Genomic DNA, 27,149 nt, shown 5'->3' on the forward strand with positions numbered 1-27,149 from the left:
ATTTCATTGAACCTGTAATTTGATCCTAAAGAAAAAGACATGTGGAAATGTTATAAATAAAAAAAATAAATTTATTTTCCTTATAAAATATCTTAAATTAGTTCATAACTTTAACAATCTTCTCAACAGTCTCAGTACATAAACTACTATTCGCTAATTTTTCAAAAATTTCCAAAAACTCTCCAGTGATCGACTCACAGTTCCATGGAAAATCGAAAAATATCACATAAGCAGACAGTTTTTTGGACAGCAAATTATCAGTAGATCCACTAAAATCTAAAACTCCTTGTAAATATCTCTGCAGTACCTGTTTCATGTTATCTTCCCATTTATCAAAAATTTTCATGTATTCTTGGCGAAGTGAGAGTATTATTTCTTTGGAGAGCAGATTGGAACAATGGCTTTTCATAACTCGTTTTGCAATTATTTTAAATTGCCATATATTCATTGGACATGGATTATTTTCTAAATCTAAAATTACCTGAAAAAAGACAATCCGTTTAAATATTCCTTAAAGTATTTTCTCTTTGACATGATTCGTGACATATGTATTGGGGCCTTATTTTTTACAGGAATCCTATTAAACACATACAGATATATATATATATATATATATATATATATATATATATATATATATATATATATATATATATATATATTTCTAATGTTTCCACTCACTTTATATGAGTATATGTAGATTGCTAGCTAGGTAAAATGACCCAAATCATCCATGAAATATGAAACCTTTCTGCAAAGGAATCTTCTACTGATTTAGCAAATGTGGAGCAAGACTTACCACAAGTTGCACTTCGAATTGGAGTCTTACAATCTAATATGTCCAGAGTTCTTGCATCATTTCGTGATTAAACAACAACCTACCAACATACTAATAGTACCCAATATATATGAATCTTAGCAAAATTTTAGGTTTAGCAGCTTGGCTTCTATATATACTCTGATGATTTTAAATTTGCATAGGGTTTACACTTTGGTTTAATCATTATATATACAGTGCTTTAATAACTTTTGTAATACTGGTATTTAGAAAAAATCCAAAAACATGTCAATTTATGTTGGAAGGGGCAAGCATTATGGCTTATTTAAACTTACTGGAAAAGCCACCCCCTCACCCCTAGCAGCATCCCCTTTATTTTTTTAAATTACTTTTCACATTTTTTATGTAAAATTTGGATACTCCTCTTTGAGCTGATTTCAAAAATGTATAATACTTGTAGGTTAAAGTGGTTAGTTTATGAGATAAACAATTTTTCTTTTAAGAGCACAAATTTTACTTATTATTTACTTTCACCTTATTTGCCTGTACTAAAATGGGTTGTACAACAGTTCAAACTCTTTAATCTTTTTAACTGTTTTAACTATTTATTCTACTTAAAAAATCCAAACAACAAAAAATTCTACTTTTTATTAAAATTTGACATTGTCAACTAGAATTTGTAGTCACTATTGATAGTGTAATTTGATACATTATTTATTTTGTTTCTCTGAAATGGTTTACCCTTTGCAAGAAAGAATTGAAATTGTAGGTTTATACTACCAAAATAATAATTGTGCAAGAGCTGCTGCTAGAATATTTAACGAATTACATGACGGAAGACATGCAACTCATAAGTATGTAATTCAACTGATGGAGAAATTTACCACAACAGGGTCTGTTTGCAATAAAGTGCATAAGCGAGAGGGACTCGTAAATAACGAAGCAATCCAAGTGGCAATTTTAGGGCAAGTCAGCTTAGAGGCTCAACAACCCAAATCGTTGTCAACAATAAGTAGAGCGATCGGTGTTTCATCTTCTACAGTTTTCCGAGTTCTACATAAATTCAAGTACCACCCATACAAAGTTAAGTTGGTGCACGAGTTGAATGAAGATGATTTTGATCGTCGTCTAGAGTTTTGCGAATCAATGACGCAAATTATCAATAACAATCCACAATTGTTGAACAATATTTGCTTTTCTGATGAATGCTCATGGTCATTAAATGGCTTAGTAAGTAGGCATAATTGTAGATATTGGGCTGAAAGTGATCCACATATTATTCGTGAATTCCATACACAACATCCCGAAAAGTTAAACGTTTGGTGTGGTATCCTAGGTGACTACATTGTCGGACCTTTCTTCATCAACGGAAATTTAAATGGTGAATCATATTTTGAGTTACTCAGGGAAGGGGTTGACCCACGTATTACAACAATAATAGAAAATGATGATAACCTTTCCGAATATTTACTGGTATTTCAACAAGACGGAGCTCCCCCACACTATGCTATGCCTGTCCGACAATTTTTAAACGAAACATTCCCCGCTCGTTGGATAGGTAGAAGGGGGCAGATGATGGAGTGGCCACCTAGGTCACTGGATTTAACACCCCTAGACTTCTTTTTATGGGGGTATTTAAAAACAAAAGTTTATGCTACCCAACCAGAATCTTTGGATGATTTACGAGAGAGGATAGAAAATGAATGTCGACAATTTAATCCAGCCGTATTAAGCAATGTCAGAGAGGCATTTCAAAATAGATTATACCATTGTATGGAAGTGAATGGTACTCATTTTGAACACTTATTGTAACTTCATAATAAATAGCACAGTTAAAAAGATTAAAGAGTTTGAACTGTTGTACAACCCATTTTAGTACAGGCAAATAAGGTGAAAGTAAATAATAAGTAAAATTTGTGCTCTTAAAAGAAAAATTGTTTATCTCATAAACTAACCACTTTAACATACAAATATTATACATTTTTGAAATCAGCTCAAAAAGGAGTATCCAAATTTTACATAAAAAATATGAAAAGTAATTTAAAAAAAATAAAGGGGATGCTGCTAGGGGTGAGGGGGTGGCTTTTCCAGTAAGTTTAAATAAGCCATAATGCTTGCCCCTTCCAACATAAATTGACGTGTTTTTGGATTTTTTCTAAATACCAGTATTACAAAAGTTATTAAAGGTGGATACTTTTATCTGAAAAGCACTGTATATATATATATATATATATATATATATATATATATATATATTGGAATATAGTATTAAACTTACCTTAACTAAAGCTATATACACTACTATCACAATGAGTTTATCTTTAACTACAGCGTCATACGTGATTTTTGACAAAGTCTGTTTCAAACTAGCTTCAAGTAAACTGGATTCAGTAGCATTATCGCTACTCAAAAAGTATCTACAAAATAGTTTCACTGACTTATCAGATGTAAATAAAGTGATTGAAGACGGAGATGGATCCCATGGTACAACTAAGGAATGGGTAAGGGTACGAGCGAGCTGACTGCGGTATCCAAATTTGTCTAAAATATAGCTTAGACATCCTGCTCGTTGTTTCACTTCGATGTAGCCTGTCGTTGACAATATTTTCCTAAAATTAAATAAAAGTTTGTAGAGTTTGAATTTTTTGTATTCAATTGGAGAAATAGGTAGAAACAATATTTAGAATGCTTGTAGAAAGTGAAGTGAAAATAACGAGATAAAGAAGGTTAAAAAATAATGAGTTGAAATTATTCAAAAAACATTTTGCAACAAGGCTGCGCTGGTTTCATTAATATTTTACAACTAAATGATTTATTTCTCAATATATAATAAGTTTTTATTACTTACTCTAATAAATTCCAATTTTTACCCCTTTCAAACACAACCGGCCAATACCTTTCATCGTTAACTTCAACTTTAGTTAAAGTATTTAAATCTGGTATTATGCCAGGTCCCTAAAAATAAAGTACATACATAGTGAAAATTTTTAATGGCATTTAGAAAGACGACATTCGGAGGAGGGAGTGTATCAAGTAGTTTTCCGATATCTAAAAAAGAAGCTGGGTACATCCCAAAATGTTATATTATACATCATGTGCAAAAGATGAATGATTAGGCAGCCAAAACAAACTTAATGCAAACTTGGATTGAAAGAGGTTTTTTTTCTGTGCAGATAAAGTATTACGGACTATTTATATTATGAAACCAATAAACATATTGTAAATAAATAGGTTTCTAATAATTTATAATAGGTAGAATTGAACTTTAGAATTCGTTTTTAATATATACACAAATACGATGAAAATACTAATAGTAAATTAGCTGACTCACCTTTCTTACTGAATACACTGTTCACACTAGCACTACTCCAACACTCACAATATCTTATGCGCGTTTTGATAACCAAGTTATCGTCTTCAGAGACTAAAAGTAAACTAAGTCAGACACTGTAATTGTGAGTGTTGGTGTAGTGCTAGTGTAAATAGTATATTTAGTCAACGGTTCCAGATATTCCAACATAATTGACTCACCTTTACATTCAGAACAGTGCCATCTAACTTTACTACCCTCAAATTGGCGTAACTTATTTCATCTAAATGCACTTCTTTCGGTATTATCAATCGAGCTTCCACAGCTAATACATATAAATGTCTAAACGCTTGTAAATGGTATCTAAAAATTTAAATAAATAATAACTTTTATCCCTTTTACAACTTCTTTGAACTACTGAAAAAAATATTTCTTAAGTAAGCTTTTAATTAAATACATTCTGTAACATGTGAATCGACCTTTTACGTCTTTCCTCAAATATTTCTCATATTCCATTGTTTATTATTGCTGCTCATTAGTCACTTCCGTTTTATTATTACGTTAAATTTTTTAGAAATTAATTTGCTGTCGACCTCACACTTCATTCGAAAGTACAATAAGTGTTGATTCTAAAACGTCCTCTAACTACAACGCTCACTAAAGTTGAATCATAAAAGTAAATTTGTGGTGACACTGTCACTATTCTTTATATTCTCTAGTGAGTTTTTATCATATCTATTCAACTTTTTATATGTAGTGCTTTCAAAATTTCTCTTATCTTTCATAACTTCCTCGAAAATCATATCAAGAAAATTTTGTATGCTTATTTTCTTTTCATTTGGGAACAGAATTAATAGGCTTCTGTTTGGTTATATTTTAAAAATATAAATTCTGTTTTTGTATATGTTAGAGCATAAGCTCCTTTTTATCCAAATCTGTTCCTCCTACTCGTTTCTCCTTTTTTCCGCAGTTCTACAGCCACCAGATTAGAGTTTAGCTGCCATAAAAGGCACAACTTGTGTACCATTACATTATAATTATCTCCAACAACTTGGAACTCAGTTGAGGGTGGCAACCATTCCGGCTTTCTGTAGATATGTTTCTATTCGTTCTGCTGTCTTGGTAACGCAGTTAATGCGATTTTTATTAATTTTTAAAATAAATATATTTGTTAAAACATTTTTATTGTTAACAGCAATTAATATTAGTTTGCAAAATCGTGTACGGCAGTAGTTTATTTAGTTTTTATTGATTCAAATCGTAAGGTGGTTCCAGCTTTTTTACTATTTTTTTTTCTTCACTTTGAACTTTGTTTAAAAGCTGGTGGCTTCCCATTCATCCCATCTCCGTACTAGTTAAATATATATTTTAACTTAGACCGAATACCATTTCCTTGAGAAAAAGTCTCCAGCCGAGGGACTAGTGTTAAAACTTAATGATGGCAGGTGATTGATTAATTCATTGCTACCACCGCTTTATCTCATATTTGCTTTCAATTTATTATGTTCAAATGGAGTCAAAGAGTTGTATATTGTATAATTGAATCTATAAGTGTCACATAATAATTATATCTAAATCCTCATCTAAAATTGTTAAAATAGTTTAGGTTCAGAAATATCTATTCAACACACAACACAAGAATAAGTTAGGCCTATATTCGTGGCATTATTCATTCTGTCAGTAATGTAAAGCAATTTAATATCAACAAGAAAAGTAACTACTTGAATTTTTTTTTCATTCTACCATCAATATTACTTAAATTTTAATCATCTTACCTATTATCATTGCTGTGTGTAGGAAATTTGGGATAAAAGGCACAAATTAATGCAGCCACACTTGATGCTGAATTAGATAACGTATAACGTCCTCCACCTAGAAATAATAGACCCAAAGCCATATGTATAGCTAAATGTGATCCGTACGTTACAACAGGGCTACTTGACACCCCAACTCTTCGCCGCAAATGTCTTACCAAACGCATTATTTCAATGTTTCCAGTACCGGCCATCACCTAAACAAATAGAATATTTACTAAAATAATATTTTATTTTTTATATAGTTCAATTTTCAAAGATTTTTGGTGATTTTATCTAAACAAAAATTTCCACATAATCACACCACTTGTTTAAAATTGTTTTATCGAATAAATATTCTTTATAATTTACCATTGATACTGACAGGAGTAGAACATTTAGGCATGTTTCTATAGTCGATTTTCCAGCAAGTTCTGCTATAGACTTTCCTGTTAATGAAGTGAACATATGACAGAAATAAAGTAACGTTTCGTAAGCTTCTTCTTCAGCCGTTCCTGCGAATTTTAAACCCATTGCAAAACAAGCTCCAGTTACAATATTGCAATATGCTTGGCTATAAAAAAGAATATAATATTTTTGAATTTGCTAATTAATAAAAAAAGATGTAAATTTAATCAGTAAACATAATGAAATTCATTCTAGAATATTTGTATACCCATAGGTATTTAATAAAACTTGATACTGCTATCGAAGATCAATGAACCATTATGGGGATTGATTAAAGGGATAACAAGTCTATATACATTAACAGTTACAAAACCGTGTTCTTGAGATTGATCTTTAAACTGGTAAAGAAATAGATATAGTAGAATTCTAAAATTCGACAAAGGCGCCGCCTTTGATGAAATACCCGAAATTCGTTTGATCTTTGTTTTTATATCAGTTTTTATAGCAAGCGGTTTGTTTACATTGTTTTGTTTCTTTATTTTTCTAGATCTTTGGAGAATGGTTTTTAGATATACAAGGAGTTTTTGTTACGCAGTTCAGTTCAGTTTATAATAAATAGTCGTAGTGAACAAAACGAATTAGCAAAATAATCGAAGAATTTAAATAAATTATTCAAGTTAGTTAAGTGAATTATCGTAAGTTGGTTAAGTGTAGTGTATAGTATGTAAATAAATTAAGAACGTAAGAGACAGTTTCTATTAATTCTCCCTACAAATAGAAATCATATAAATAAATAAGAAAAGCAATACAATATTGAATAGTGATCTTAAAAACATAATAACAATGAAGAACTTACTTCATAGCTTCATAATCTACATTTACAGTATTACATGGTTTTACTAAACAATATGGCCTTATTGTTGATGGAACTTGACTTTCAACCCAATCTTTACTTGGTTCAATTTCATTCCATAAAATCAGTGCTGAAATTATACAATATTTAATGTGTTTAAAATTAATTACATGACTTACATCGAGATAAAGTTCTTAATAACAAGAAGTCGGGTCGTACAAAATCTAATAAGTACTGTGTTTGTGGAGGTGCCATCCAGTCGGCGATGGCTTTATTTCCAGTACCTAAATACATTAATCCCAAAGCTAAAGTAGCACCTGGAGCTGTTACATCAAGATTTACTGAGGTACCCTCACGAATTTGGAATGAAGGAGTTTTGTACTTGTCTTTTTGTGAACCTACATTTAAATTTTTATTTAGTTTCGGAAATTTTATAACAAATATATGCATACCAGTTAGAGGTCTTTTATTTCCACCAACCATATAGTAGTGTAAGGTATCGGGGACGTTTAAGTCTGATAAACCTGAAGGACGTTCGCCATTTTTTAATGTGACTAATCTGTAAAATTGCATTTACTGTCATTATAAATAAATCACACAATTGAAATTACGATTTTGACATTGAATTGTGAATATTAAACAAAATATTTCAATTTAGAGTTTAACTGAAGTAACTGAGTAAGTAAAGGGCTTTTTGGAAACTATAAACATGGTTCAGTTAGATCATCTATCAACTAATTATATACTCTGCATGTTAGTGAACATGGTCCTGTTTACTAGCCGTACATTCAGATGATAAAGGGTTAAATGGCTTAGTTTGTGAAAAGCCATTAAACAAGATTTAACCGAAAGTCTTAAATCCTGCAGAAGACAGAACTGAAACAGCTGAAAATTCAATACAAGTGAAAAAACTCCCAATTTCTAAATATACTGCACAACAGACGTTTATAACATCAAAATCACTTTACATACCCTAGGGCCAAGCCTGCAGCTAAAGAATAAGATTCCCGGTCCACACTATTTTCCATTTCTGGTCCAGGAGGTCTACCAATTTCAGTCAGTAATACTTCTGTTATGTGTCTATGAGTGGTTCCTTGATAAACCAAACCTATACCTAGCAGACCAGCGACTTGTAATGTTTGCGGAATGTCCAGTTCCATAGAAGTAGGCGGTAGTAAAGCTTCGACATGGATGGCTAATGTTTTTGTGAGACATGGATGAGCTGTGCCCCTAAAAGCGGCCGATAAACCTAAAAAAATTATTTTAGAATAATAAAACTAATTATAAAATATACTTCTGTATAAGGAACCTATTATAATTTTCAATTTCTATATCTTTACCTAAAAAATAATCTAAAAATACATACCAAGTAAAACACCAACACTGGTCATCTCATGCAGTTTTTCTAAGTAATTAAAAGTGCTGTTAAAAGCCAAATTCCTCAAATGACCATTCAATCCCAAGGCTAATAGAAATCCTGCATGTTCCATTTGTAAATCATTACTACCTGTAATAATTTAAGCCATTCGTAATAACCGAGCAAAATAAATATTAGTATCAATTTAAACTAAGCTATTTCATAGAAGTAATAAATGTCTTTACCTTTACATTTATTAAAAATAATCCAAGTATTATCAATATTATGAGCATCGGGGGTAATTCTTAAGCCATTTGCCACTCCATTGTGGAATAAAGGCCACAAATTCATATTAGCAGGAGTATCTATGTGATTTAAATCAACAGTAGTTCCTCTAGGAGGTGCTTTACCGGTTAAACACAAAGGAGGAGCTGGTAGAGGTTCTGTAATCACAGGTGTAGCAGTACGAAGTGTGAACATACCTCTAAAAAAATTTATAACAGATGTCCTTTGCTTTTATTTAAATTGCTAGATTATTTACCTTCCAACTGGAAGCGCCATTGTTCTTATACAAATTCCATATAAATGTTTCTCTTGTTCTTCTATAAAATCGTGATCAGAAACATCAGGTCTTTGGGTTAAAACAATAGGTACTGGTCTTGAACTCTGAAGCATTTTACGAGTTTCATTTACTCTTACATCTTCACTAAATCGCAGTTTCATAAGGGAATTGTCTATGTCTTCCATTCCATCGACTTGCTCAAAATCAGCTTTAATACCTGAAACAAAAACAGCTACAATCAACTGATGTATTTATTTTCTTTGCGCCTCATAAATTGAATGGAAATAATATATAAGGCATATACTAATAAACAGAATCGGCACTTGTGAAAAAATACTTCTGTTCAATTTATTTACCTGGCATAACATCCTCTAGTTGAGTATTACTGTACATTCCCACAAGCTCCTGAGTTGTCCCAGTTTTTTCTTTTTCACTTTTTATAGCCTCTGCTGCTAGATCTTCTCTCCAAAGCAAAAAGTATGCTTCAGCCGGCCAATCAGCTGGAGGATTTTCTCTGCATTTCCATAGAGTATCATAGAGTATAAAATAAATTGAGTATGGCAATGTATCCAAGAAACTAAAAATTTCACCACATTTGAGATACAACAGATTCAAGATATGATTTTATAATAACAAGAGTAGAATTAATAATATAAATAAATTAATATAAAATGTAATGATAATGAGATAATAATTAATGGGTTTTTTTTAAATACTTTCTGGTGATCATACGGATGTATTAGAAAGCTAATGAAGTAATTTTTAACGAAATAAAATTCCTGCTTTACTATATATAATAAAACCAGTAACTTAAATTTTTATCAATTAAAATTAATATATATATATATATATATATATATATATATATATATATATATATATATATATATATATATATATATATATTTGTATTTACCTTGTTGTCATTTTCATCTCCACCATTAGCAGTACTGCTTCTTCTAAATATGAATTGTTATTATAAATCAATGGAGTTTGCAAAAAATCTTCGTTATTTGATCCATTGAGTTCTTTACCAAAACGATATTTATTATTTGGGTCATTATTAGCTTGAGATATAATACTACACAGCTAAAAAACAACCATTAAAAACAAGTTAGCAATCAAATTTAAAACTTTTGTCATTAAACATTTAAATATATTTTCTTAATTGATTGAAGGATTACATTCAAATTTTCAAAGCCTTCTAATCTATTTTTTACTTGATAAACATTTAATAAATGAATTAAGCCTTACCTGTAAAATATCTCTTGATCTGGAACATATATCATCTAAATATGGATATGGATTAAGAGGTACACCATCTAAGAGATCATAAATGTACTTGAAAATGCTAATCGGTTTCTCTGAATATCCTTGCCAACAGTTTATATTTTTCAATTCGGTTTGGGGTATTATTGAATGTTTTTTTAAAACTGTCTGATTAGGAAAATCTAACCAATAATGCAAATTATATTCATCCAGACTCAAATCAATTGCTAATTTATTCAAGAGCTCCATCAAAGGTAATAATTCCTCTGATCTTAAAGTATTCAGTTTCAAATCTTCATATAACAAATGCAGATTAAAGTGAATTTGCCTTATATATGGAAATAATACACCTCTTGTGTCTATATTTTCTCGATTCTTAGAATCGTCTATAACAATATTTTCTGTACACTCTATTTTAAGAGTAGAGTTGATATTTTCTTTAATTTTTCTGTGTTTAGAGTTGCAGATATACATCCAATCATTATCAGTACCCGTAGAACACTTTTGCTTTTTGATGACGTTTGATGGCGTTACTGGAACTTCACCAGAGGATTCCTGGAGTTGTTCATCATCGTAACCTAAGAGTTCTGAAGCAAAAATATATGAATCAAAAACATTCAGTTATTTCAATAACAAGAGTTCCAAAAATTGATACCAATCTTTCTAATAAAGTTCTTACCAAATATAAGATTTGTAAACATAGCCCATTTCTGCTCAGAAGTTATATCCTTTGCTCCTATGACGTTTTTTGTAGAATACCATCTACAAAATAGTGTAGCAGCGACGTCTTTTTGCAAAATTTGACGCAAAACAATTAAGCAGCTCTCAACTAACGATGTTGAAGCTAAACTTGGAAGAGTTATTCTATAAAATGTATCATCGGAATATTTCAATGTGATCCTATCTTCAATGGCATGTATAAGTCCATTCAGCGTCACTTTTTTATCATCTGCAATCAAATAGCACATAAGGAGCTTGAAACAAAATATATTTTATTCCTTAATCAAACATTAAGTTCAGATAATTCAAATGTATCAATTTATGTTGTTTAATATGTATGATTCATTTTGTTTAAAGAATTACAGCATTTTATCATTTGGTACAACAAAAACAGAAATGTAATGTACAAAAGAAAAGAGTTAAAGTATATAATATGTACATGTATCAAGTTGGGAAATATTTTTTTCAACGGGAGACAAGTTGAAACTTGGAAACACGTAATTTCACTATCCACCATGAAAAAAAAATTAACTATGATACTACTTTTTTAGATGAAAGGACCCTTTTTATGAAAAACACAGACTTTTTTCTTTTTTAACTTAAAACGGCTTTCAAAGGAATATGTTGATATTATATTAAACTTCAAATTATTTACTCTTACGTTCTGCAAAATTCATGTGAAGTATGGGATTTCTTGGTACCATATTTGGCAGAACTGGAGAAAGTAGATGTTCATCAAACTGTGGATCTGTTGATTTTATATGGGGTAATAAACTGCTTCGCCTGAAACATAAAGTGTAATGCAGCCAACTGATAAGAGAACAATTTAAAGAAAATATATAATCAAACTAAATTTTTTATAATTCAAGACCCTATAACTATACATAATATGTAATCAAACAACACAGTAAATTATTTCATTAAACACAAAGTAACATTAAGTTTGAATTAATTTCTTTCAAAGTTCTGCCTTAGGCTTACAATGTACCTATCTCAATGTTAAATCAATGACTGCAAGCAGATGCTCTCCTTTGCACTTATCTCGATGTTAAACCCCTTCTTCCTCAATACCTCTCATTTGAGTACTTTTAGTAGTTAAAAACTTGCAAATCAAAAGCGACTTTCAGCGGGGAACGTCACAATGAAGAAAAGCCATTTTTCAGATCTTTTTTTTATACATTTTTATAGTTGATCCTCTGAATGTACTACTACTATGTTCTCATAATTAAAGAAAAGGTTAGCCAGGTACAATTTTGGTCAATTATTTCTTTTCGAGCGTAAAAAGGCAATAGAGACTTGTACTATGAATTTGAAAATTTATCAGATTATAGTTTACCTAATATTTTGAAGGAAAAACAAAATCAGACCATAACATGGTGGATTATACATCAGGTAGCTGATTGAACATAAAAAAAATTATATTTTCAATGATTTCCTCTCAACTAAAAAGTTACTTTGTGATCGATTATATGCTACTATGAATGAAAATGTCAGTTTGTTGTATCTTAGTGGAGTTTGTTAGCTGGTACCTAGAAAGGTTTAACGGAGCAGCATCTGCCACCTACTGAATCTTATCAGCTGGCGACTTTTCCCTTTACTTACAGCCAGCTGATTTTTTTCATTCTTATATATTATAATTTTCATCCGAGAGAAAATAACGTGTTTTTAAGTTATTCAGCAGTATGCTTGATTTGAGTGTTTTGATAAAAAATATAAATTTTAATAATGGAGGTAATGTTGGTATGAGTAAATTCATTCATGAATAATTTATTGTAGCTGTTTTGACATAATCATTTACTATTTAAAATTATTCAATTTTAAGAACATTGCACGAATGTAACTCAAACAGAGATATAACCTCTTGTATATAAATTGACTCACCTCCTGATGGGAACCATTAGGATCTGTTAATCTTCTGATTGGGTGATACTTAGCTACCAAACTTAAGGATTATTGTATTCATTAAGATTTATTGTACACGATTGTAATGGGGACCCACATCATAGTTAATTGGCTATTCTATATCGAAGTGACTCTAACGACCATACATATAATTATTTATGGCCTTTTGTACAATAGGATTTTAGTATTTAAAAGCGGTCTGTAAACAGATACGAGGTCTTTAATAGTCTGGCATTCGTCGAGTATGGTTGTCGGATTATTGAAACCAAGTTTAACTGATTTTATTGTTTAATAGTTTATTTCAAAGTAGTTTCAATGTTTTAATACAAAGAATATGGTCAACCATCATTGGTTAGCCCGAAGACATATTACAGTAGCGTATTTTGTAACTAGTTAACTTTTATTTCAATGAATTGATTAAAAATAGCAATGAAAATTAATAATTTTCATTCTCGCTTTGGCTTAAGTAGCTTTTATCTCTCTCTCCGATTTACTGTCAGAATTACCTACATGCAATCATGTCTTCTTCATCATCATCATCAACATCTGTGAAAATATGAAAAGAAAAATTATTAGTCTGCGTGTATAGTAATATACCTCGAGCTGACTTCAATTTTCATTCATAGTAGCGTATAAATAATCACCAGATAAATTTTTAGTTGAGAGGAAGTCAATGAAAGTATTTTTTTCATGTTCAAGCAGCTACCTGATGTATAATCCACCATGTTATGGTATGACTTTGTTTTTCCTTCAAAATATTAGGTAAACTATTATCTGACAAATTTTCAAATAGGAGGAAATGAGCGAAAAAACTTTTTTTCTCCGAGCGTAGGAGGCTGCCACTGCTCGCCCCATAATTGTATAAGACATAGCATAGCGGGTATTAAAATGGATTTGCCGTATTTTTTGATGACACTTTGTATATAATGTAAATGTAATGAACTCACTTTGGATAAGGTGAAAAATTAACTTGTGGTGTTTGTCTTCTTACATATGGAGATGGAGTATGCTGGGCTAAAGTACCCCCAATGTGTAATTTGCCAATAATATTCAGTCCCGAATAAAGGGTTACATTGCCACCATGTTCAAGAATAGCTAACATGTGGAGATGCTAAAACAGTACAGGTAGATTTAATAAGTGTTATCAAAACAATTTGAAATATGAAATATTTTATACCACTAAAAAAGTAGTGGACTAAAAATATGATAATCTAAATTAGAAATACTTACTGGAATATGGGTAGCATCCTTTGCACTAATACTAGTTAGCATCCCAAATACAATATTTCTACTTGAAAAATCTACTTTAACAATAGATAATTGAGAACGTGATTCTAAAATATAACATAAATATTTCTGTCCAACAAAATCATCCACGAAAAATACTTTAGATGCTGGTGCTGCTGTATTACTATCTCTAAAAAATTATTCCTTTAAATTACCAATAGAATACATCTATTCTTATTCTTATTTTTATATATGTTATGATTAAAATAGTTTTATGCCAGAACAATCCTCACTCTAGAGTTATTTAGTTTTCACCTTCATATCCCACGTTTGGTTTGATAGATAAAATAAAAATACTTTACACTTACTGTACAGAATAATTGTCGGTCCACAAATAATCCAAACATATTGTAGGTGTTGCTCTAAGATATGAAGCATTTTTTGACAAATCAAAATAAGATTTGTTAAATACAGTTGAGTTTTTAAAACTTGTATGTACTTTCAAGGTCTGTGGTGGCCATGGGCTATTGTAAGATGATGGTGCTGGAGATTGACAACGGCTAAAAAAATTAATATTACTTTACAATCTAAGACTACTAAGTAAATAGTATATCTATTATTCTTTTCAAGACCTGCTACAGTTTCAAAAGTCTTTAATTATACAACAAAATCTTAATTTAAATGAGTCGTATGTATGAAATGATCAGTATTTTTTACCTCATCATTGCCATAGAACTTTGAGATCTCGAGTTTGCTGTTTGGGCAATATTTGATCCATTTATACTGAGAGGAGTAGAAGGTATATATTTATTATTTACATTATCCCACATAGACAAACGACTTTTCAACTAAAAAGTAGGAAAAAACATTATATAGATATGAAGTTATACAGTTTTGATTACTAACTAGACAAAATAATATGGTAATATATTTGCATTTCCCATAAATAATTAAAGAAATAATTAACTATAAGAAAAGATGAAATTTACTGTAAGTGGATGAATAAGGATTACAATATCTGTATGCTGGACTTGTTAAAAAGCTTTTGACTATCTGACAACCATATCCAATAATAAAATTGATGTATTCTTATCTCACCAAACGCTCCATCAGCGTCAAAAGAAAATTTGGACTTTACTTCATAAGTGCAAAACATACATCCGCTCCATAATCGAATATCTCCTGACTTTCGAGCAGTCCTTTCTCAGGTGCTGCCATTTTTATTTACACCAGAGCTCTCTTTTCGTTTTCTTCTGGCCAATGGTCGTTCGCTTTTTCTCCTTTTCAGCCAGGACAGCAAGCACATACAACCCCACGCAACCTCCACAACCCAAGCCCTACAGAGGAACTACTCCTATATCAGTGCTAACTCCAACAAACCTTCCTCCTATAATGAAATTTCCCTTATCCTACTTAAAAATCAACCAACTATTCTCTTTCACTCTTTATAAATAAATAAATTAATCAAAAATCAAACAATATTCTATAGTTTTCAATGTTTAAAAGGACTAGTAATTATAGTTTTAGCTCAATACTAGGGAAAAAGATTTATGGCTTCGAGACAAAACTATTTTTCGAATCAGACACAAGTCTTCTTTTAAATATTTGTCATATGAGAAATCAAATGTTTAATGGTAAAATATTGATGCAATCTCTTAAGGATAATCATAATAATGTTGAAAGATGCCTCAAAAACATAATGCTATATGACAACCTAGCTTTATTATGATGAAGAAACCAACAATTTTGGGAAACTTTACATCATTCTTGGAATGAATCCACATAAAAAGGTAAAAGACACAATCATTCATTTAAAGTCATTTTGATTAAATATAAAAAAAGCGTGAAGTTCAGCGTGTAATTGTTGGATATATGATTTTATTACATTTTGTTTTGTTGATTTTCTTTATTTATATGGAAATGTGCATTTTAGTGAATATTATTTGTCATGGTAAATGTGAATGATATGGGATAGGTCAAAAGAGAAGCAAATTCCATCTTGGACACCACAAATGTCAAACTCAGAAGTAGTTAGACTAATTAACAATTTTTAACAGCTCAGACTTATATAAGCCATTGCTATAGTCTTCCAGCTATTTGCCAAAGAGATGTTTAAACTTTCAATATCGCTACTAAAGAGATATGGTGAAAAATACAATCGAATGTCATAAGTTCAGCACCCTGTGCTTGCAAAATCGACTGACAACATAAAAGGTGTTGACGTAAATAGAAATGAGGAAATGACTAGAGATTGATGTTATCTTCAGGTTCTAATCTAAACAAACTCAGACCAACATGTTTATGGTTTTATCGAGTTTCAATTACTTGAGAAAATGAATTTTAATTCAAACGAATCGAAACAAGGCAAGTAAGATAATGTAGAGATAACAGCACAGAACGATGCAAGCAGAACCTCCAACCACTTAGATTGAAAAACCGCAGTTTTCATAGATAACAAAATAAATGTAGAGTCAGATCAGTTGAAGAGTACCTTATGGTATACATTTTTCACCACAATCTTTTAATATAAGTGGAAAAGTAGAAATGGAAAAAAACACACTTAATCTTTTTCCATTCTTTTAGAACATTCTACCATTTAACAAAATGAAGACATTCTTAATTAATTTCAAATTCTTTTTTATTGCAATAAATATAAATTTATATTCATTTGCCGCTAATGCAATATAGCCAATCATCAGGAGAAGTTTCAAGGGCGGGTCACATGGGGGTCATGTCTCATTTTCAGGAGAATTTTTTGGATAGCATCAAAGCTTCAGTACAGTTTGAGTCGAACTTAAAGAGAGACAATAAAGCAGTCATAATGCTGAAAGGTGATTATAGAATAAAATGAGGCGGCCATACGAAAAATGGAGCTTTCTTTGTTCTATTTTCACCCATTTGTGGATAATATGCAAATAAGAAAATAAAATGCGCTGAAAACATGTCACATTATTTGATTTGTTTGTTAGTATTTTGTAAGTTTTCATATGAAGTTTGTTGATGTTGTGAGTTTTCACAAGTGTTGATAGTGAAAATAAGTAAAATACTTTTTTATAAAAACTTAAACCAAATATTTAAATTGTTTTTCCCCAAACAGAAAAACGAAATATAATATGGATTCGATGGTTTTCAGTCAAGAAAATTTAACTAAAAAAATTCTGATCACAGTTTTCCTTTTTCTTTCCTTTCTTTTTTTATTTTTATTTGTGACCTGTCCCCCAAACTGAGATACTACAACCGCGCCTTCCAATAATGTCAACCCACAATAACCATTAAACAAAAATTATTTTAGTTCCATTTTTTGGGAACGTTCTCATTATCCACTATGGATATGAAGTTTGATATAAATAATAAACTGATGTGATCCATTTTTGTATCTGAAAAGGTATATTTACCTTATTTGACTGACTTGTAGAGATACTAGCAATTTTATCACCAAATTCCCTTTCATCTGGTCTCACTTTCCTTATTCTGTAAACACTATGTTGCTTGGTGATAGAATCATAAATCATACATATACTGGGATCGTCATTTGTATAAATGACAGTCATGTTGTTATTATTGATAATATTCAAGTTGGAAGATTGGTTCATAACCACAGGGCAGATGTCATCCAAAGGATAAGCAAGAGAGAATAAAGTAGCTCTATTTTCATAAATATTATCTTTAGGAAAACCTGGAAAACCATGTTGAATTAAATAAAAATATTTTGTGTTTCTAATTAATCTAAAACAAACTTTGGTTTTCTTTTGATATAAGAATTCCATATTTGGTACTCCAAATCTTATCTATTACAAAAGGAACTGGTACCGTATAATCTTCACCTTTTGGAGTGAATACTTTAATATTATGTAAGTCAGTAATACAAACAGCTTCTACTGGATTTCCTGTTGGCTCATCTAAATTTGGCAAATCAATGATATGTTCTTCAAAAACTGGACATTCACAATAAAATGTACACCAAAGTGCTTGGTGGATAACAGATTCTGATGTATAGGAACATATTGTTTTCCTTCCATTATCAAGATCATCATGATTATTTACCAATCCTCTTGACCTGAAAATAACAGTACATCAAGCTTGAAATGAGAATTTATATAAAACTAACCAAATGGCAGTATGACCATTAACATAAAGTTCATCTTCCATATATGTGGGGTCAGATTTTATCGAGAAATGGGTATATTGTCCTTGTTTCTGAATTTGAGATTTATTTGGTTCATAAATACTTTTATCTCCTTCACCAGATAACCTTTTACTGGAAAATTTGGGAGAATGTACATCAGATAATCTTTTTCCCAACTTATTTAAACTAGTATCAGTATTAGTTTTAAAGCTAATAGATTCATCCAAAAAATCACTTTGTCTGGTTTTATAGTTTGTATGTTGATAACTTTTATTAATATTTTTAGAACTATCCTGTGAATATTTCTGAGGTACTTTAGGATTAGGGACTTTCCTGAGAGTCCAAAATTCTGATCGTTTTGTCTCCGTTAATGACACTTTTTCAAATTTGTTCAAGAGGAATTCATCTACATCAGTTTTACTGTGCTTTACCGTTGACTCCAAAGGGCCGGGATGTCGAAATGCTTGCTGCCGGCCACTTGGAACATATTCCTAAAACGCAATAATTATCAAGAAATAAATTTATAAATAATTTAAACTTACCTGTGGATCAGAGGCAGCAATCATTGTTTCTTCCTTTTCATCCAGATTTGCCGAAATTATAATTTAATTTATAACGAATTTACTCTATATGTTTAGTTTTTGTTTAAAAAATCAATGATATGTCAAATTTGAAAAACTTTAAATAGAATTGACAGCACCCCCACACGTCTGCTCATTCCACTGCATGAACTTTTAAGATATGTTTCACAATATCCTGTACCGAGTGAAAATTTTTTTTTTTTATGTTTCATACTTCATCGTGAACTAGGTCATTTCTAATAATAGCCACCATAATTTTATAATAAAAAATATGGTTATTCAATTTACTTGAATTTATTTTATATCCGTTATCAGATACTAATAGTAGAAAAATATTTTGAATTCTGTGTAAGTTTTCCATATATAACAATTTTTCAATTAATATGCCAAAGGCTGATATTCCTTTTTTTAAACTTAGTAAAATGCCTTCGAATTATCAGCTCAATAAATATCACTTTCCCATAGCTATCAAGTTCAAAAATAACTATGAATGAACTTTTAATTCATTCTTTCATAAAAAACTCTTCGCTATATTTGTCTGAAATTATAATAATAGCAAAATTACAGGACCATAGAAATATTCGCTATCTAACATTTAAATTTTTGATTATCTTTTTACATGACGGAAATATTAATGACAAATGACGTATGTTGGAAATTAGTACCAACCAAAGTTACTACTTCACAGTTTCCTCGTGGCTTTTTCTTTTCTGCAATTGACTTGAACGAAAATGGCAACCCCAATTTCAAAAAAGCGAAAATTTGTCGGAGACGGCGTTTTTAAAGCCGAATTGAATGAATTTTTAACTCGTGAACTCTCAGAGGATGGATATTCCGGAGTGGAAGTGCGTGTTACCCCTACACGTACAGAAATTATTATTATGGCAACCAGAACAGATAGAGTATTGGGTGAGAAGAACAGAAGGATCAGAGAATTGACCTCTGTAGTTCAAAAGAGATTCAACTTTATTGAAAATTCTGTAGTGTTATATGGAGAAAAAGTTGCAAATAGAGGTCTATGTGCTATTGCCCAAGCGGAATCACTTAGATTCAAATTGATTGGAGGATTAGCGGTTAGAAGGGCTTGTTACGGTGTTTTAAGGTACATCATGGAATGTGGAGCCAAAGGTAAGCTAGAGAAAACATACTTTAGGAATTTGCTTTTTAACTTACAGTACTCCAAGTTTAGTTATTGTCTGTTCCTGTATTCATTCATTTTCTTACTTGGCTTGAGCACTACAGCAAGTAAAAAACTACTCAGCTATATTTTCTGTAATTGAAAGTTTAATTTGTTTTTGTGAGTACTGAAAACTTTGATTAACAACCAAATATTTTTCTGTTTTCTTTTGGAGATAAATATATCCTTATATTTTGTTTCACAAGCTTTTGAATGAAATTTCAATTGCAATTAAGAGCTATTACATTATACGGAATATTCATTTTTAGGATGTGAAGTAGTTGTATCTGGTAAATTGAGAGGACAAAGAGCTAAATCCATGAAATTCGTTGATGGACTTATGATTCATTCAGGAGACCCTTGTAATGATTATGTAGACACAGCTACCCGTCATGTATTATTGAGACAAGGAGTGTTGGGAATCAAAGTCAAGATAATGTTGCCATGGGACCCTAGTGGCAAAACTGGCCCCAAGAAACCTCTTCCTGATAATGTATCTGTGGTAGAACCCAAGGAAGAAGTTTTACCGACTAGTCCAAGCAGTGAAATTAAAGCCCCAAAACCAGAAGCTCCTCCAGCTATTCCAGTAGCTGTAGCATGAGGGTCTTAATGTTTTTTATAAATTAAAAATATCCAAATTAAAAATTTTCTAAAAATTCAATGTTTTGTTATTATTTCAATCATATGTGCAAAAAGTTGATTTATCTATTCATTGTTCAAATCATTTTATTACTAGCTGTTTCTGGTATTAGAATGTGTAATGTCTGTATCTTCTGCATATAAAATCAACTTTACTTTTTACAAACTCTCCAGCTTGGGTATATATAATGTTTGTGTCAAATGAGATTTTTGTCAAACTGATTATTATGTTGATAACAAATTGAGTTAGAATTGATTCATTAGTTGTTGGTAACAGTTACAATGAACAGTGCTCACTACCTACACTGTTAGGTCCCGTGGGCCTTCTATAAGATGACTGTAATAGCCACAATAAACTACTGCTCGTGTATGCATTACAAAGAGAATTTTCTTTGACCAACAACTTTGGTATTCAAATGGTTTGGTTGGCCCTTGCATAGTAGTAACAAAAATTTTAATTCTCACCACACTTAGTAAGTGCTTCACACATTTAGTGTGAGTTTTTGAGAAATGATTGTACCTTTAAACTACTCCATTTGAATGAAAAGTAACTTCATCTGAAAAGAGTTTTCAATATAAAACCTTTATTCTCGTCATATTTGACCTTTTTGTGCATATTCTACTCTTTAAGAAGATGGAAATTTTCAAAACCCTCTGAATAGTTCTTATAGAGGCAACTTGATGATGAAATCGTGAATATTCCTAGAAGTTTTTCACTATACCATATTCTCAAATTTTTTAGAGATCTCACTCAGTTCACTTTTACTTATTAATCTAGACCCTAGACTTCAATCAGACAATACCATTTCAATTTAATGGATTCAAAGAGAATACAAAAATTAATAAACTAAAATTTTAACTTTTAACAAAAATGCTAAAAAAATCCAAAATACCTATATCGTTTTTAATACCCTTCCTTCATATTAAACTTCATATAGAAGAATAACTATTTAACACATTCCTGAAAGAAACGAAAAGTATTTAAACTTGCAAAAAGATATTTTTAATATAAAAAGACTGAATATGATTGAAGCAAAATATTTTACACAAGGGTAACAAATGAAACTTTTTATTCTGTATTGATGCGTCTTTACTTGAGATAAAGCTGCGCTAGGGAGAATGTTATCAATTGGTGCTTTAGTAACTAAAGCATACCTCATTATGTCTTATGAATTTGCGTACTTTGCTATGAAATTGTCTCATTACAATGATAGAAAGAAACGCCACGCTTTGCTTGATTAAGCGATAAAACCTGTACGTGTATCTTCAAAATTTCTACATTTTATTATGGCTGTGTGTGTGTCACTTTAGGTCAGATTTTGTATATATTGGTGTCAACTGCTGCATCAAATTCAGCATCTTTATTGCAATCTGTTATAATTTGAAGTTCAAGTTACCGATCACATTTTTTGACTTGTTCATTTAATGTTTCTTCAACTAAGTTGGAATTTCTGAAACCGTTGGTGATATTCATACTGTTAACACCAGTACACCAACACACAATTACACTATTTGATGCGCGTTTCGATAACAAAGTTATTGTCTTCAGCGACTGAAAGTAAACTAAAATCTAATTATTTGACTTACCTGTTTTATACTAAATTTTCCCAACAATAAACCTCCCGCATGTGGTTCTGAATCTAGTTTTTTGTTATTTCCTCCAGCTCTTAATACGTTTAAGTTAGTACTGTTTAACATTAGGCAAAACTATTTTGAAATAAAAATTTACTGACCAGCTGGGTTCCTTAAAAGGCCCGATAATAGAATTACTAAATTCCTGGATTAACTTATATGCCTATAACATTGCAACATCTATTCTTAGTAATCATTAAGAATTTTTTTCTTCCTTAGGCCTTCAATTGACTTTGAACGTTTCATTTATTTTCACATACAGTTGACAATTTGAAAGTTTCTTGTACATGGATTTTAAGGCTATTAAGCAATGACAAATTGTTGTGAAGAGTTTGCTGTGAGATTCTGGAATTGATTAGGTGATGGTATGTAAGGTTGGACAGCAAATTAAACGATTATGATTGTAAATAACTTTTTTTACTAAATAAAGTAAGAAAACATTAAAAAAGTATAATCGATTAAACATTGATGAATGTATATAATAACTAAACAAAAGTTTTTTTTGAATCAGTTGACATGCTACAGAACCTATTAAAACTTGTGATATGTTTTCTTTTCAAATATTTATCAATACCACAAAACATTCATTAATCTATCATTATAAAAATTAGGTTGAAAATCTGCAACTTCAATATTTCAGCTACAAATTAAATGAATTAAAAAGTTGTATAAAAAATTAAAAGCATTTAAGTTTCAATATAAAATTATGTAGCAGTAAAGAAACATGTTTGAACTAAGTAGTAAAACATATATGAATGAAAAACTAACACAAACAGAGGATATTCTCAACGTAATCCATTCTAAACTTTCAACATTTCATAAATGTAGTTCATTTCTTTATTATACTAAAAATAGAACATGGAATGGCGAAATTGAAGTAAATAGACAATTATAGGAAACATAATAGTAAAGCATATACTTTTAGAACGAGAATCCCCCATTAGGCACTTGAGTGGGTGTAGCAAATTGAATTTGACCATCAGCAGTGTGTGGAGCGGGAATGTTCTCATCAGCACCGGTCTATAATTAGAAATATAAAACATGTCATTCACTCACATTTTTCTGATTAACACAAAATACTTACATCTGAGAAATAATTTTCAATGAGATTCAAGGCTTTTTCATAAATCTTCTCATTGTCATGAGTTTGTAATGCCTCTATTCCATCAATACCACCACATTCTTCAATCATGATGGCAACTTTTTCCACTTCTCCCATTTTACTTGCAGCCTAAAATATCATCAAAACAATTTTAATTTTTCTATTTTGAAACTCGAAACTGTAAGATGACAGATTCTATATATAGTGTGTTCAAGAAATGCTTGATTATCCATAGTTCGATTATTATAAATATAGATGTTTTTTTTATGTTTCAACGAGACCTAGAATTTGGTCAGTTGTTGATGTGAGCATCCAGTATCCGCCTCAAATTCAAATCTCTCAGATTTCTATTCTACTTATAGAAGCAAAGTTGACAAACATCAATTTTAGCTGAGTAAATATTATAATAAAAACCACTGATATAAATAATGTTTAATTATTGGTGACCCAGCTATACAGTCAAGAAAATTCAAATGTATACAAATGATAGTAAGATTGTTTTCCACTCCTGTTCTCAGGCGAGTTTTGGTCGATTTCACCTTGAACACCACAATATTTTTTTAAATATTATATATTGAACACCATTTGCATTCATAAGATCAGGTTGACTTAATAGTCCATAACAATCCAATATGTGATTAAAAGGTACTTACATTTAATATGTTGTTGAGTCCATCTAAAACTACTATTACAGTTTTTTGGTCTTTGGAATTCAAGAGATTGCATAATGGTTTCAGGGCACCTAATTCAACCAGTTTAGCAAGTTGAGAAATTGTACCACCACTAGTGAAATTTGTCACAGCCCAAGCAGCTTCTTTTTGACTTTTGAAATCTCCAGTTTGAAGGGTATGGAGCAGTGGAGGCATAATACCAGCATCAATTACCTTTTGAATTTGTTCACTGTTGCCTGTGAAATTACATGAACATTAAAAAAATGTATGTAACATACCAAAGAAACTAATTACCTGCAGTTATATTAGAAATTGTCCATGCCGCTTCCTTAACAATATTTAATCTAGGATATTTCAGAAGTTTGGCCAAAATGTTCAGTGCTCCAGCATTTATAACTGTATCAGTCTGTTGATCATTACCAGTAACAATATTTCCTACAGTTCTTAATGCAGGTGTTAGAACTGTTCCCTGTTCACTATATAATAATTGTACCAATCTATCAATTAATCCTGTATCTATAACAGCTTGAATATTCTCATTTGGACCATCTGTTAGGTAGCTTAATGCCCAACAAGTATCTGCCTGAACTTCATAGTCAGTATGATTTAGAAGACGAGCCAGAAAGGGTAATGCAGGTTTTAGGAGTTCAAAATCTGGAGAAGGATTCTAAAAAAAAATTCATATAATAACACATGACGACAATAGTAGTATTTATAGGTAGACACAAAAAACTATTCAGGAATGCATGGTACTTCATTCATTACACCTTACTCTTTATATTTTGTCAGGGGCTGGTAATTTTCCACGAGGAATTTGTTTAAGGGCTTCTTCTCATCATTCTACTACCATTTTTCTTTTTGTAGTTGTGAATGCAGACAGAAGAAAAGAAAAAATGTGAATTAAAAATTAACTTAGATGGAAGAAAATTACAAAACTAGAGAAATTAGAGACTTTTACCAGAAATTAAAAGGTGTAAGTACAGATAAACCAGGACGTAGTATTTTAGAAACGAAAGAGAGCTAGTGGGGCATTCAAGCAAGACAAGGGTACAAAATACCAAATGTTCATTTTAAAACAACTACAATATGTTAGTTACAGCTGTACATACTCTTCATTGATTTTAAACAAGCATACGACACAGCAGACCAAAGTTGTATAATGCCATGAAATTCCTTGGAATGCCAATTAAAATATTCAAGTTAGTAAGCATGATGTTGGAGAAAACTACAAACATTGTAATGGAAGAAGATGGATTAATATCAGAAACTAAGGTAATAGGCTGAGATGCATATCACGAATAAATATGGCAAATTTCATGAGTAAGTTTCTTCCAATATTTCCCAATTGAGAATATAAGGGCATATATGCTTATTTTCAATGTTCAAGTCAGAATTCAAATGAAAAGATCACCACTGAACTGACGGGTGTTGGCATGGCTTGTTGCAAAATTTCAATCTCACTTATAGATGGAAGGTAGAATAATAGCTGGGTTGCTATGTTTTATAATACACATGTAAAAAGACAAACAATGCAAACAGTAGTTTATAGTAAGCAATTATCTGTTTCGAAACTTGCACTAACCTATTGATGCTAATTTAAAAAAAAAACAAAAATACTTCTTTGTAACAATGTCCAAGTTTTATTTAGTTGATGTTTAAAAGAAATCAATGGACAATTGGAAATATGCTAAAAATTAATATTTATTTTCCTTTATTATATAATTAATTTTTCTCAAAGTCAGTAAGAAATATTAGAACATATCAAAGAAACTATACTGTTTAAATATTGCTGGAAATATAAATATGATTGAAAGTCATAAACTTTTTTATTTTTACAATTTGCAAAAACTTGATCTGGAAATTGTATTATTGAAAAAAAAGTGAAAGTTCAGGTCACTTACCTTATTTCTGCATAAATTGGAAATTGCCCAAACTGCATTTCTCAGCATCGAGAGGGATGTGTGAGGTTTTATGAGACTTAGCAAATCAGGTAACACATTGCAACTTAGTACAAGATCTCTAGTTGCTGCGCCATCTCCCGCTATGTTACCTATAGCCCAAACAGCTTGTTCGGCAACATCAATACGAGGAGAAGATAACAGTGCCTGAAGACGGGGTATTGCACCTTCCTGAACAACAGCTGCAGTTTGATCTGAGGTACCTGATGCTATATTTGTTAATGCCCAGCAAGCTTCAAATTGAAGGGACGGACTAGAACAAATTTTGTTAATGTAGAAATATACTAAAATAGTCTGTTGATAAATTTACTTACTTATGAGCTTTAGTTAAAAATTCAACACATCTAGGTACAACACCAAGTCTAATCATATGATCAATTGGTGGGGTTTTTTCTCTACTCAAAATTTTTCTACAAGCTAATGTTGCTCTATATTGAACTGCTTCATCAGAGTTCATCATTCCATACATTATTTCTTCGGCTGACATGGATGGAGAAACTGCAGAGTTATTTTCTTGCAGAGGAGAAGTAGGTTCTTCTGTAGTAGATATATTTCTTCTCTTTAATAATTGGTCATCTTTTCTAGCTTTACGGAGCTCTACAGTTTGCCCTATCCGTCTCCTTCTCATTTCCTACAATAAAACCAAATGAAATTTGGTGAAAATATGAGTATTTTGAATATCTAACCTCTGTGTCTTTACCCTTGTTCTTGAATGATCTAATTCTGTTTTCGTCTCCCATTGTTCCTAAAATCGAGAATAATGTACTTAGCCACGTTTTTAATGGCTTCTCTTTTAAGGGACAAAAACAACATAAACTATTTCTTCTATACATAACTACGCATTAATTTGTTGTCTACATTACGATAATTCATTGTAAAGCGATTTACTTACCTAACTTTTGTCGAGTTTAAAATATATAAAATATCAAATATAAATTATTGAACAAAGAATTTTACGGCAAAAACGGTATTACTAAAAATGAATGATTTCGGTTACGGTTTTACTTTTTTGTCAGTTTTGACAGCTTTCAAATCACCCAATGAAATGTTTTATTGATCTTCTCCACACGTGATTGGTCGCACA

At 30.8% G+C, this 27,149-nt stretch overlaps 3 protein-coding genes across 4 annotated transcripts; 1 reads left to right on the forward strand and 2 right to left on the reverse strand.

Moving 5' to 3' along the window:
- Positions 1 to 19: 19 nt before the first annotated feature.
- On the reverse strand, positions 20 to 19,048 carry LOC130442362 (anaphase-promoting complex subunit 1). 2 transcript variants are annotated; one of them, XM_056776405.1, is made up of 26 exons: positions 18,848 to 19,048; positions 18,288 to 18,796; positions 17,917 to 18,236; positions 17,575 to 17,855; positions 14,897 to 15,027; positions 14,548 to 14,739; positions 14,183 to 14,369; positions 13,900 to 14,063; positions 11,712 to 11,833; positions 11,010 to 11,279; positions 10,316 to 10,917; positions 9,978 to 10,150; positions 9,418 to 9,638; positions 9,041 to 9,278; positions 8,745 to 8,983; positions 8,509 to 8,649; positions 8,115 to 8,391; positions 7,595 to 7,701; positions 7,322 to 7,540; positions 7,146 to 7,272; positions 6,254 to 6,455; positions 5,864 to 6,099; positions 4,310 to 4,451; positions 3,627 to 3,733; positions 3,057 to 3,387; positions 20 to 481 (listed from the first exon to the last, which is right to left on the reverse strand). In XM_056776405.1, exons 1-26 carry the CDS (start codon positions 18,869 to 18,871, stop codon positions 98 to 100), a joined length of 5,946 nt encoding a protein of 1,981 aa, XP_056632383.1. In that variant the 5' UTR covers positions 18,872 to 19,048; the 3' UTR covers positions 20 to 97. The 2 variants fall into 2 exon arrangements, with proteins under 2 accessions (XP_056632383.1, XP_056632382.1); XM_056776404.1 differs by having other exon boundaries at positions 11,706 to 11,833.
- Positions 19,049 to 19,519: 471 nt separating this feature from the next.
- LOC130443032 (40S ribosomal protein S3-A) lies at positions 19,520 to 20,724 on the forward strand. The gene is made up of 2 exons (XM_056777479.1): positions 19,520 to 20,014; positions 20,333 to 20,724. Exons 1-2 carry the CDS (start codon positions 19,618 to 19,620, stop codon positions 20,662 to 20,664), a joined length of 729 nt encoding a protein of 242 aa, XP_056633457.1. The 5' UTR covers positions 19,520 to 19,617; the 3' UTR covers positions 20,665 to 20,724.
- Positions 20,725 to 22,734: 2,010 nt separating this feature from the next.
- Positions 22,735 to 27,149, reverse strand: LOC130443089 (importin subunit alpha-5-like). The gene is made up of 8 exons (XM_056777552.1): positions 26,958 to 27,149; positions 26,752 to 26,810; positions 26,380 to 26,696; positions 26,009 to 26,318; positions 24,402 to 24,774; positions 24,090 to 24,343; positions 23,419 to 23,565; positions 22,735 to 23,354 (listed from the first exon to the last, which is right to left on the reverse strand). Exons 2-8 carry the CDS (start codon positions 26,803 to 26,805, stop codon positions 23,256 to 23,258), a joined length of 1,554 nt encoding a protein of 517 aa, XP_056633530.1. The 5' UTR covers positions 26,806 to 26,810; positions 26,958 to 27,149; the 3' UTR covers positions 22,735 to 23,255.

Source organism: Diorhabda sublineata, chromosome 4, assembly GCF_026230105.1.
Source record: "Diorhabda sublineata isolate icDioSubl1.1 chromosome 4, icDioSubl1.1, whole genome shotgun sequence".
Classification (NCBI taxonomy): Eukaryota; Metazoa; Arthropoda; class Insecta; order Coleoptera; family Chrysomelidae; genus Diorhabda; species Diorhabda sublineata.

Excerpts from the sequence above, each read along its gene's own strand:
- LOC130442362 (XM_056776404.1), bottom strand. The coding sequence starts at position 18,871 with ATGATTGCTGCCTCTGATCCACAG. Across the intron at positions 14,740-14,896 it reads AGTTCTATGGCAATGATGAG|CCGTTGTCAATCTCCAGCAC; the intron begins GTAAAAAATACT and ends TAATTTTTTTAG. Across the intron at positions 3,388-3,626 it reads AAAAATTGGAATTTATTAGA|GAAAATATTGTCAACGACAG; the intron begins GTAAGTAATAAA and ends ATTTAATTTTAG.
- LOC130443032 (XM_056777479.1), top strand. The coding sequence starts at position 19,618 with ATGGCAACCCCAATTTCAAAAAAGCGAAAATTTGTCGGAGACGGCGTT. Across the intron at positions 20,015-20,332 it reads CATGGAATGTGGAGCCAAAG|GATGTGAAGTAGTTGTATCT; the intron begins GTAAGCTAGAGA and ends ATTCATTTTTAG.
- LOC130443089 (XM_056777552.1), bottom strand. The coding sequence starts at position 26,805 with ATGGGAGACGAAAACAGAATTAGATCATTCAAGAACAAGGGTAAAGAC. Across the intron at positions 24,344-24,401 it reads AATTTCTAATATAACTGCAG|GCAACAGTGAACAAATTCAA; the intron begins GTAATTAGTTTC and ends GTAATTTCACAG. Across the intron at positions 23,566-24,089 it reads GACTCAACAACATATTAAAT|GCTGCAAGTAAAATGGGAGA; the intron begins GTAAGTACCTTT and ends ATGATATTTTAG.